The sequence below is a fragment of the Amia ocellicauda genome, chromosome 7, assembly GCF_036373705.1.
Source record: "Amia ocellicauda isolate fAmiCal2 chromosome 7, fAmiCal2.hap1, whole genome shotgun sequence".
NCBI lineage: Eukaryota > Metazoa > Chordata > Actinopteri > Amiiformes > Amiidae > Amia > Amia ocellicauda.
Window position 1 is genome coordinate 3,452,825 of NC_089856.1, and position 12,176 is coordinate 3,465,000.

Below are 12,176 nucleotides of genomic sequence, written 5' to 3' on the forward strand. Positions count from 1 at the left end.
ATGCCATTTAGCGTCGGGCGGTGCCAAGAAGGGACGCCCCCCCTCCACCCCCCTGCCTGCCCGATCATGCGAAAGCCACCTGCCCGTCCTACAGCCCCGCCGTACCACTACTCACACCCCCCCCACCTCAGCTAACTGACGAAACGAACCTCTCCGCCGGCCGCTGGGATGCCATTGTGTTGCAAGGCACGATTGTGGGCCAATGCCTGGGCAGTCTGTCGCAATCACAGGGAGCACTTTAATGCAGGTGGAATAATCTTACACAGCTCAGAGGGCCTGTGTGGGTTGAATAATAATATATATATATATTTTTAATGACAATAATAAAGGACTGAAATTAATATTATAATAGATTGAACGTGTTTTATTTTTCAAATGTAAATACATACAAATAAGGCATGTTCTCATTGTCATGGGATGAAGAAAGCCTATTACACATCATGGGAAAGGCTTATAATTAGTGGAATGACAGGACGGATTCTTGTTGTATTATTGTTGTTGATGTTAACAGTTATAGATGTAGGTGTAGCAGTATTTAATTAGAGTGTTTAAATGTGGTAATAATCTGACTGCTAGAAAATTCAGGATGGGTTAATTGGCCGAGCTACAGTTTGATGCTCACACCTGTACTCTGCACACTGCCATATGAACATGAGCGACAGTGAACGCACAAGACCGAACACAAAACCGAGCAGGCACCAGCACCTTGGTTTCTGTCTGTTTTCCCACGCTGCAGGCCCTGGGGAGACTGGGCGGTGTGGCTATATTGGGGTTGCACATTTACAATGGGACTTACATGTACACATGAACAGGTACACGTAACAGAAAACGCACAACCCAAGAGTGAGCCGATCTAGTGACGTGACCAGTGACACACACATGACGTCACGCCTAGCTCATGCCCCCTCCAGATGAATCCATTCTGCTTTTAACACAGTGATTTATCTAACGTCATCTGCTGGGTATCAAATGAAAGAGAGCTCCACACAGTGAATGAAAAGGGGGAATGCATATTAAGACACATAGGCCTATATTCTCTTACAACGTTTTATGAAATTATTATTATTATTATTATTATTAAGATTTGTATTTCTTGGCAGAAGTGTTTATCCAGGGCGACTTATAACATAATAAATGAATGAGAGGAACAGGAGTTAGAGTTGTGAATGCCAGATATATTTCTATTTAAGGGTCGGTTATTTCTCGCTGGATGAAACTGGTCAAATACAGAGATTTGAATGTTGGAGAAAGTTAAAAGTGTAATATGCGACACGTCGGAACTGATGAATAATGTCAAAACTATGAAAACAAGCTGGTGTTGGTGAATAAATGTAGACTCACCCGAGCTGCAGCTCCGAGAAATAAACGGGAAATAAGAAAATGTGCAGCAGCTGCGGCAGCACTTCTAACTTTCTGTGCGGCGCCTCCAAAAACACGCCACAGCTTCTTATTTCTCCTCTGTGATTGGCTGACAGTGACAGATCTGCGCGACTCCGCCAATGGGATCGGTGGAATTCTGCAGATCTGCGCAGATCTGCGGCGCTACAAGCCAATGGCTTCCTCTCAGTGGAAATACTTTGACAGAGTAAATTAAAACACTGTTAAGAGTATAATATGTGCAGTGCAATTAATATACCACACATCTACAGCTGGTGTGTTAACCCACCTAAAAGCCAAACACCCTTGTGCGACACTATGACAGAAAAGGAAGGAGGAGCAACAAACAAACTAATATCATTAAAACACACACAGCCAGCTATTGCTAAATGTGTTTTCACTGGGACTTGAGCGCACAGGTAAGTTGTTGTGTTAGATTTTAAAATAAAGTGCAGAACTAATTGCAATTGCAAAAATGGTCACATTGCATTATTTGGCATTTAAATATTTTTGTTATTGCGTTTCCAAGACATTGCAGCAGAGTCCGGGCGAGCTCGTTTCCACCCGATGACATTTTTGAGCTGCAAGTTATTCTTATGTATTTATGTGACTGTCATGATCGGCTCATATAAACTGCTGTGTGTTTTGATGTGACACTTGCAGACACTGGGCCTGACAGTCCTCTCTGGTCGGCCAGGACTGGAGATGGAAGAATCCAGTAACAGACAGTTTCCCTCTGAGAGCCGGGCAGTGTGTTTAGTGTGTCAGACTGACACACCGCAGTGTCAAACCCCTCGGGGGTCTTACCCGTTCAGCTCTCCCCCCTCTGGGTCTAATACAACAGAATCAAAATGTTTCTTGTTTTAATAATAAGTACCGTGTGTTCATTGTATTTTCTTGCACTCTGAGTGTTTTACATTTGAAGTTTGAAAAAGTGTGGGGACCACTGCGCTACGGAGCCCCGGAGGGGACACGGGGGGAAAGTGCTCATTATTTTACGTTCTCTCTCAAAACGTATATCTTCCCAATTTAGAGAATGATTTCAGCCAATGATTAGTGTATTGGTTTCGGTACACAATGCGTCTCTTAACTTTCTCGCTCATCATGATTTACTATTCTGTGTGGTTATCCTAGCCATGGGAGCATCCGCATTACTGTAGACGTGTTTAGAAACATATTCTTATTTACAATGCAAGTGACTCAATAACTGGGAACCATTGTTGGGAGGGGAATGAAGTGCACAGACACTGGTCCCGCAGTGGAAAGGCAACGCAAAGTGTGGTGCGAGGTTTAAGTCAGGCTTTTATATCCACAGGCACAGCAGCTCTCTCTCTTGCAAAGATGCGTTTCACTGAATCACTACCCAGGACAATCGTTTTTCTTCTATTCAGTTTATATATTATTGGGGAAACTGATGTCAAAATGATGCATCACCAAACGTATTAAGTCATGTATGCACAATAATAATAATAATAATAATAATAATAATAATAATAATAATAATAATAATAATGTATTTAGATTAATTATTATAATACAACTCAAAACGTTGGTATGTATACACGCGAAATAACTGTCCTCAATAGAGACAGCCGCTTTAATAGGTTACCGATACATCCCCCCCTTCCTTATTACGCCATCGCTCATTGATGTTGTTACATAATTTTATTACGTAACAGTCTGGGTTACAACAATACATACAACAGTGAGCTGCAGGCGACATTAAAATGTGCTTTGCGTTAATCATCCGTCACATATCACATAACACGACAGAACATACATTGCAATTTCCACATGTTTCAAGGACGTGATTGAAACCATTTTCAGTTAGAAGCGTCTTTCATCGGAAAGTGCAACACTAAGAGCATCCACACGGGGGCGTGATAGAGCCTCCGACAGACAAACTGGCACAAGAGTGAGCCCGTCACACAGGCGCTGTTTTCGGGGCCCAGCTCAGCAACAGCTCTGCAAAGTGTGTCCTTTTCAAAACAAACAGCACGCTGGGTAAGATACCCATTGTCAGTGCAACACAACTGCACCATTGCACGACACTCAACTGTATGTGAGCCAATGGCCAGGCCACCCGTCTGAGACTGAACACAGTTGTATCATATACTGCAAGAATAGTATCTGTTAGTATATATTAAACATGATTCTTGTCTGTCTGCCAGTTGGCTTAATTCAATATTGATAGGTTTAGAGAAGGGGGTCTTTTATTGGACATCCCTCCATGTCATAATTAAGTCATGCAGTCAGTCAAGCTTTAACCCTTTGTGCCTCGGTGTTTGAGGTGCGGGGGCCTGGCCGCCGGTCTCACACTTGCACTCCTCCACCAGGACGACGCGCTTCTCCCGCAGGCCCGGAGCTCCGCGGCAGCGCAGCGGCACCGACACGACCCGGGTCTTCACCGGCGCGCAGCGGGAGCAGGGGGCTGCCCCGGGGGGCACGTACAGGGACAGGCACAGGCCGACGCACAGCCTGTTGGGCACCGTGACCGCGTCGCAGCCTGGCGCCGAGACGCGCTGTGGGGAGGGAAACAGCATTACACTCACGTCACCATGCATGATAATATACACATTTTAAGCATCAAGGCATGCCATTGCATATATATTTTTAAAACATTCCCCCAAGACCAGTGGTTCTCAACCCTTCCCTGCTGGTTTTGTTATAAGTACTTAATTGAACACTTAATTTTCTAACATTAGACTTTTTAAATTGTGTAACTGACACAAATATGGTTCCTTAATAAGATTATAAATTCCTTACGTTTACACATAACATGAGCAAAATACTCTGATTTAGGAAATTATTACTTAAGGTTATTAAGTAATGGAGAGATCGGTTGGAACATGAAAGTCGCAGGCAGGGGGTTCTCCAGGCCCAGGGTTGAGATCCATCGCCCTACATACTATGCACTCCACAGCATCTTCGTGTTGGTGGGGGCAGGGCGTCTGCGGGGGTTAATATGAGCTCATCAGACAGGTGCCCTGCAGGGACGCCGTTACCTGTGTGAAGGGCACCGCGGCGCAGCTCTGCTTGCTGCTGTCCATCAGGCTAATGGGCACGGGCAGCGCCTCCCTGGCACCGCCGCTCTTCTCCATGGCTCTCCTCCACATGTCCAGCCCTTGTCTCTTCATGGCCTCCGTGTCTCCCTTCCCCTCTAGCTGGGGCCGTGGCCCGGGCAGAGCTCCGGAGTTGGAGACAGCAGGTCCCGGTCGCCCCAGCGCCAAGAATGGGGGCAAGAGTCCTCTGTGATGCGGGGGGACCCTGAACGGTGTCCCCCTACGGAAAAAACCCGACTGTTGGAGGAACTGTGGGCTGACCTGGACCACCTTCACGGTCCCCCGGACGGGCTCGTCGCTGCCGGGCCCGCTGCCCGACGCCTCGGCGGCTCTGTGCCGGGCCAGGACGCTCTCCAGCGCGTTGTGCGGAAAGCTGTCCACAGTGGCGCAGAGAAGAGCGCAAAGCAGGGCGGCAACGCAAAGAAACATTGTCTGCGTTTCGTTAGTTTGTTCTTGGGATTCTACCTTTAATCGCCTGTTCGAGTTGAAAGACTCTCTTCGTATCGCTTTAAAGATTTACTGTGAATATGTTTCGGTTCAAGGTACGCCAGGTAACCTTGCTGTCGGCTGTGTGGCCAGAGGCCGGTCCGGCTTCTTTTATACGCCTCTCGATGGCTAAACCCAAACATATTAGCCGAGGTGCCAGTTTTCCCATCCTGACGCCTTTAGGTTGGTCTTCACAAGTACCACCTGGTTAACAGGTTAATAGCAAAAGTACCTTTTTATGACTGGTGACCTTTGTATGAGGGGTAATCAGGATCTGTCAGGACTCGACTAGACAGCAGTGTGTATTGCGCTGACCCTAATGGCAACTGATAGTGCATTAGAGCGGTCATTTCACCTATCAGCTGTGGTTATGCAGAGTACATTTTATATTCAACTGTTCAACTGTGCGTTAATACGCGATTTTAATGACAATACCTTTTTAATGGCTTAGAAATACATCTTTACTGACGTATACAGTATCAATGACAATTAAACCATATAAAAGCGCATCTCCGGCACAATTACAATACAAATGTATCTGTTTTTTCATAGGAATTCCAAGAAGGGAGTCAACACTGGCTTCACATGGGAAATTAAATTATTGTTTTAATAAGTTATAATCATAATATCAAATGCACGTTGTCATCAGCACAATTTTCATTAACAGAAAAATATATATCTGGGAATTAAACCAATCCTGGACATACTTAAAATAATAATAATCAAAAAGGAAAAGTGTTGACATAGCATTCATTTTGAAGATTTCCAGGAGGGAGGTGGGTCAATGCATTTTGCTTGTAGAACAAGGTAACTGTTTCTTAACTACACTTAAAAAATTGAATAGAACTGCATTTAGTGTGAATTTGTTGGAGTACATTTTGCATTGCAACAAAGCCTGTAATATCCATCCTTAAAAGAGACAAGCAATGAATAGGGATCAGTGTAGTGTGTAAAAACCTTAATCAAAGCTTACTCCACCACTTTGTTCTCTTTCCCGAACCTGCCTCCCTGTAAAGTTTCCCAGGGTCAGGGCACCTTCTCGGAGGTGTGTCGGGACACCTGTCAGTCCCATTTGGGTGTGAGTTTTGTGGTCCCTCTCCACTTCCACTCCCGTGGTCTAGGGGCTGCCATGTAATGGTCGTTCTTTCATTCAGCACTCAGCGAGGGATGCGGCACCCTGGGGCTGGGGGCGCACCGTCCTGCTGGTTTGTGTTCCAGCTGAACCCTCAATTCAATAATTGCCAAATTAAATGAACAAATAATTTGCTTGATGTACATTTAAACTGATTGGCTTACAAATCATTAAATAATTCCAGTGGGTTAAATGATTTGGAATGTAACCACCAACACTTTCAAATGTTGAATAAGCGCTGATTATGCTAGATATTAGTTCAATTAAATAATTTAGAGTTTATTCAGGAACAAAAACTCATAGTACATTGGGTCTGCAGCACCACTACTCAATACAGAGCCCTGGCACAATACAGGAAGCAGCTCTTCGAAACAGTGCAATGGACGGCTCTTCCTCACAGTCACTCTGCACCAGCCAACAGGTAGGGCTGTGTCTGAGCCAGGGTTCACCTAAACCCATCAGATAATAAAATCAACAATAATTTCAGGAGCACAAGACAGTCAATCAAATCAACACTTCAGTTCAGTCGCTTTCAACAAGTATACAACTTGGAAAGCAGTGTGTGTGTTGGACGTTGTGTTGAACTTTTACTGAAACTGGAAGAATTCAGTGAACTGGTTGACATTGAAACACCACAAATAAACACTTTTTTAAATTGTAATGTTTTGTTCTACATACTTGCGACTGGGGGATGCTCATCTGTTAGACTCGTATGTTGGATTATTACAGAAATGTAACAGATAAGAGACTGCAGTACACTGGAATAACAACCATACAGAGCTAAGAATTGAATATAGTGGCTTGTAAATCGACATCATCATCATCATCATAATAAGTAATAATAATAATAATAATAATAATACCCTCCACTTAAAACAGGTCATGTGTGTCCCAGAGAAGCCACAGGAATGCGTAAAGTGAAGCCTATTGAGTGATTCACCTCTGAGGCGCAGGTGGTGTTTGTTAATGGCACTTGGGGTCAGGTATGAACAGTGCTAATGACACCCAGAGTGAAAAGGCCATTATTCTTCAAAGCACAAGGTGTCTCCTGTGTCTCGATTGAAGTGGCAATTGTTTATTTTAAAAAATGTTGAATTGCACACAAAGTAATATTCCCATTTTGACAGTTTAGTTTTCCCACGTTTACAGCATCCTGTCTCGGATTGAACTGCAGGGTGGGTCATTCCTGTTATCCGGCAACATTTTGGCCTCTTAACTTTTGGGGAAAAAATGATAGATTTTTCATGTTTTTAGTATTATATCAGAATAATGACATGTTTAACTGTCAGGAAAAGATATTGGTCAAGCTCAGGCACTCAAATAATAATAATTATTGGTGGATTTTTCAGATATAGACTGTGAAGGTATTCCACCCTGTTAGGGACATAGACATAGTTATCACAGAATGTTAAAAATGTAAATATTTAACAATATTAAGATGTTCTTAGATATTATATGTCCCTTATTCCATCATATTATTTTTTATTCTTCAAATAATAACAAAACAATTATAGATGAGTGGAATGTGTCTTGCTTTTTTAGAACTGGCACTTTTTTGCACACATTTCCCCCCCAAAATGGTAAATAATAACAGAATTTTGCACAAACAAATATGTGTGCTGTTAATCCTCTCCATCTCTTCAAATTAACACAAAAACATGGAAAACATATAACATTGTTTTCATATTATTATTTAAAATGACCTGTCTAACAGGGTGGAATTGAGCATAACAGGGTGGAACTACCACCAATAAATGACTTGTTAAATGACCTGTAAAATGTTGGAAAAAATGATTAGACAGAAAATAGAGGAGCATCTTAATGAAAACCATATTCTTGGAGATAGTCAACATGGGTTTAGATGAGGCAGATCATGTCTTACTAATTTATTAGAATTTTTTGAACATGCAACTGCAGCTGTAGATCCGGTGAAAGCATATGATATGATATACTTAGATTTCCAAAAAGCTTTTGATAACGTTCCTCACCAAAGACTGATCCTCAAATTGGAAGCTGTAGGCATTCAGGGTAATGTAAGTAGATGGATTATGAACTGGTTGATGTCTAGGAAACAGAGGGTGTCGATTAGAGGAGTCGCTTCTAACTGGAGTGAGGTTGTTAGTGGAGTTCCACAGGGATCAGTACTAGGGCCTGTGCTTTTTCTATATTAATGATCTGGACTCTGGGATAGTTAGCAAACTTGTCACATTTGCAGATGATACTAAAATAGGTGGCTCAGCAGATACAATCTCGGCAAACACAATGTTAGGGTATATTGTCAAAAGTGTAGAATTGAGAACAAGGGCAGTGATGTTCAGATTGTACAATGTGCCAGTTAGAGCTCATCTGGATACTGTTTGCAGTTCTGACGAGAATGTCCTACTGAGAGACTGAGGAACTGAACCTTTTCACCCTGGAACAGAGGAGACTACGGGAGGACTTGATTCAAGTCTTCAAAATCATGAAAGGCATCGACCACATCAAACCAGAGCAGCTTTTCCAGATCAGCAGGGACACGCGCACCCGGGGACACAAATGGAAATTGGGCTTCAAGGCATTCAAGACAGAAAACAGGAGACACACAGAGAGGCGTCACAATCTGAACAAACTCCCCGCGATGTGGCTGAAGAGACAATTTGGGAACATTCAAAAACAGACTGGATAGGATCCTTGAACACTGAGTTATTAATGGACACCAAACGAGCGCGATGGGGCGAATGGCCTCCTCTCGATTGGACACTGTCTTATGTTCTTATGTTAGATATGGATAGGAAAATGTTGAATAGAGTCTTAGTAAATCAATACTACTACTTAATAAAGCCTGTATTGGGTACTTATACGTTCCCTGTTCTAAAGTGTTACGACAAATATTAACATATAAACATAAACCATTGAACAGTGATGCACAGTGATGCCCTTCCCTCAATGAACACAGCTCTGCAGCACTCCTGCCCCAACCGCCTAAATCCATGTCCTGCATTTCCTCCAGTTTCAAGTGATTAGGCTACATCTGTTCTTCAATGTATCTCCATGTTGAGAGGTCCAGTTGCACAGACCTTTTATTGAGTTATGCATGGAACAATTCAACGTACTGTAAACTGTTACCAAATAACTCAATCCTACTATAGACTTGTCCTAACCTTGAAGGCCCTGCCACTGGTTCCAGCTCAGGGGGTAAGTGTTGGGTTGCTGGGGGAGAGGGTATAGCTGTCCTGGCCTTTTTTGGCTTTCACCACTCTTTGCCTTTCTCTTCGTTGCTTTCGTTGGGCACGCTTTCTACGCTCACAGAGGTCTTCTATTATTTTCTTTTTCCCTGTCTCTCTGCCATTTCTCTCTCTTTCTGCAGATATTTTGCTCTCCTCTCAGGGTCTGCATCTCTCTTTGCCCTGTAGCGACGATCTCAGCTGTGCTTAGTGGAGCCATTTCCTAAGAAATATCTATAATGATTTTATTTTTCATCAGTACAATATGCATAAATGTACTTATTCCATGGTGTTGGTAAGTAGCTGTGGAATAAGCGGGATAATGTATGGCCATGTGGTCACTATCGTAAAATAAGCCCTTTCAGAGTGATACAAACCCCTCCACTTCACGGGTCGTCAAATGGTCTGTGCTTATTTTGTGATAGTGACCACATGGCCAGTTGTTATCCCTTACTGAAATTATATTGATAGTTTAAACCACAAATAAATATATATCAAAATATAAATGCATCTCATTGTAAATAATTTATTTTCTAAATTTTCTATTAGAATCTTCATAACATAGCCTAACAGGGTGTAACTTTAAGAGTGTGACAAGCAGGTTAACATCATAAAACTAGGAAATAAAAAATATGAGTGAAAGTTTATGCTCACCTCACTTTGCTCCTTTGAATTCCCTTCAAAATAATGATGTCACTTCCTGAAAATGGTCAATGGAATTATAGTCTGTTTTATGGAAGGCGAAAACTACAAACTAACAGGGTGGAAGATGACTTCAAAAATAATTAAATCATAGTTTGAGTATTTTATCATTTGATGGCTTATAGTTCTTGTGGAAGTTTGTACTTTGTACTGGGGACATGGTAAAATGGAACACATGTACCAAAATAAAGGTGAGTAAAATACAAAAAAGATTTTTTTAATGTGCATTATTATGTGTTTATGTGATAAAGAAGACCTACATCTATAATTTAAACCATTTGTTATAAATATTTGACACATTTTACAGAAAATATGAGGAAGTAAGTCATGGGGACAGAAAAGTCACTGTATGACAGGAATGACCCGGGTAGCAAAGTATAATTAATTAACCTGCCTGCAATAGGGAGCCCACACGGTTGTTTTTTTGTATCAGGCAGCTCACTGGCCGCCTATCGCAGAAGTTCTCTAGGACCCATCGCTGTCAGGTCAAGTGAGGCAACAAAGATGGCGGCCCCCGTGTTTGGCAGGAGGACGGCGCTGCTCTGCGGGGTGTTACGAGGGATTTCACCCCTAAATGCCCTGACACCCCGGTGCGTTTCCCTGCCGCAGGTCGCCTCCTATAACCCCAAGCCCCTGTGGCTCAATATTAAGGACCCTTACGTGCCCGACAAGGAGAGCGCCAAGACGCCGGAATGGCAGAAAACGGACAAGTACGACCGCAAGCTGTTCGGCCGCTACGGCTCGGCCTCGGGGGTCGATCCCGCCCGCCTGTGGCCCAGCGCCGGGAAGCTGGCCGAGATGGTGGCGGAGGAGAGAGAGTGGTTCCCGTCCCTGCAGGAGATGATCAGAAACACCGAGGCCAGAGAGAAGGAGCGCGCTAAGAGACTGCAGGCGAGGTAAGAGCGGACGAGTGTCGGACGTGTCACAATTGCGTGTTTTTAATACTGTTGAATTCAGACCCATTTATTATTAAAGAAAAGAGGCATGCAAAACCCCAGATATGTACAGATGTACAATGACAGTGATGGCTCAATGTTTTCTTAGTGTTTAACCAGTAGTGTAATGCATTGGACCGTGCAGTGACAGCCAAAGTGACTGTGCTGTTTATCATATTCAGCTCCGCAGACTCCCGCAGTTCTGCGCAGATCTGCACAATCCCTCCGATCCCTTTGGTGGAGCAGTGCAGAACTGCGGAATCTGCGGTACACAAACGCGACCATGCTTCGATATGCAAGAGGAAGCTTTGGTTGTAATATCGCTGCTGTGAGCATACATTATACATATACGACAGTCATCATAGTTCTCTATATGTACTGTTATAGTGCTAAAATGTTTTCTACGTGTGTGTATATATATCGCACTTTTGGACTGAATATCTACAGGATTTAAGGTCCCTTTTACAGAGACAGATATTTTTGGGCTAGGCGGGGGCTAAGGTTTGGGCTGCAGAAACACATTTAGTGTGGCTTCTCATACCAAGTTATTTGCAGTGCTGTACTGACTTTCTTGTTGCTTGCTTTCTTTGCTCTCAGAGAGAAACTGATCGCCGCAAACATGGCCAAGATGCCCAAGATGCTGGCGGACTGGCGCCGGGAGACCCGCACCCTGAGGGAGAAGCTCCGGGAGGACAAGGTCCGGCGGCAGCGGCTGCTGGCAGAGGCCCGGGAGCGCTTCGGCTACGCGCTCGACCCCCGCAGCCACAAGTTCCAGGAGATGTTGAAAGATATCGAGGAGGAGGAGAAGAAAAAGAAAAAGCTAATGAAAAGGAGAAAGAAAGAGCAGGACACGGGGCCAGTGGCGGCAGCACCAACAGCGGAGACCTCCACATCGGCGTGATTTTTAACTGTAATGCGAATTGTGACAGACTGGTGAATTAAAAACTGAGTCCAGAAACATGGCTTGTCCCATTTTGGAGGCACGCCGTTGTCAGCTCTTGATGTCTGCTTGTAGTAAAAGGAAGATGTTCGAGCTCAGTGAGAGGGACTGCCAAACCAGTTGTCGCGCTTGTAAATTTCACAGAAGTCCATGTTCCACCTCACCCAAGCAACCGGTTAAAGATCCGCCTCAGAGGGACACGTGTAATGAAGACATTCTGCACAAGACCTGCAGTCACCTGTGATAATGCTGGTTTTAAAGGAGAAAATATAAATAAACGCTGACTTTTCTTTCTGTGTAACTTGCTGGTGTTATTGGTTTTCACTGTGTTTATTTACG

General features: G+C 43.6%; 2 protein-coding genes across 2 annotated transcripts; one reads left to right on the forward strand and one right to left on the reverse strand.

The window, feature by feature from the left end:
* Window positions 1-3,041: 3,041 nt before the first annotated feature.
* On the reverse strand, window positions 3,042-4,945 carry dand5 (DAN domain family, member 5). The gene is made up of 2 exons (XM_066710378.1): window positions 4,383-4,945; window positions 3,042-3,899 (listed from the first exon to the last, which is right to left on the reverse strand). Exons 1-2 carry the CDS (start codon window positions 4,866-4,868, stop codon window positions 3,630-3,632), a joined length of 756 nt encoding a protein of 251 aa, XP_066566475.1. The 5' UTR covers window positions 4,869-4,945; the 3' UTR covers window positions 3,042-3,629.
* Window positions 4,946-10,424: 5,479 nt separating this feature from the next.
* gadd45gip1 (growth arrest and DNA-damage-inducible, gamma interacting protein 1) lies at window positions 10,425-12,138 on the forward strand. Its single transcript, XM_066707960.1, has 2 exons — window positions 10,425-10,858; window positions 11,495-12,138. The coding sequence occupies exons 1-2, from the start codon at window positions 10,467-10,469 to the stop codon at window positions 11,796-11,798; spliced, it is 696 nt and encodes a 231-aa protein (XP_066564057.1). The 5' UTR covers window positions 10,425-10,466; the 3' UTR covers window positions 11,799-12,138.
* Window positions 12,139-12,176: the final 38 nt, after the last annotated feature.

Excerpts from the sequence above, each read along its gene's own strand:
- dand5 (XM_066710378.1), bottom strand. The coding sequence starts at position 4,868 with ATGTTTCTTTGCGTTGCCGCCCTGCTTTGCGCTCTTCTCTGCGCCACT. Across the intron at positions 3,900-4,382 it reads CCGCGGTGCCCTTCACACAG|CGCGTCTCGGCGCCAGGCTG; the intron begins GTAACGGCGTCC and ends CCCTCCCCACAG.
- gadd45gip1 (XM_066707960.1), top strand. The coding sequence starts at position 10,467 with ATGGCGGCCCCCGTGTTTGGCAGGAGGACGGCGCTGCTCTGCGGGGTG. Across the intron at positions 10,859-11,494 it reads GCTAAGAGACTGCAGGCGAG|AGAGAAACTGATCGCCGCAA; the intron begins GTAAGAGCGGAC and ends CTTTGCTCTCAG.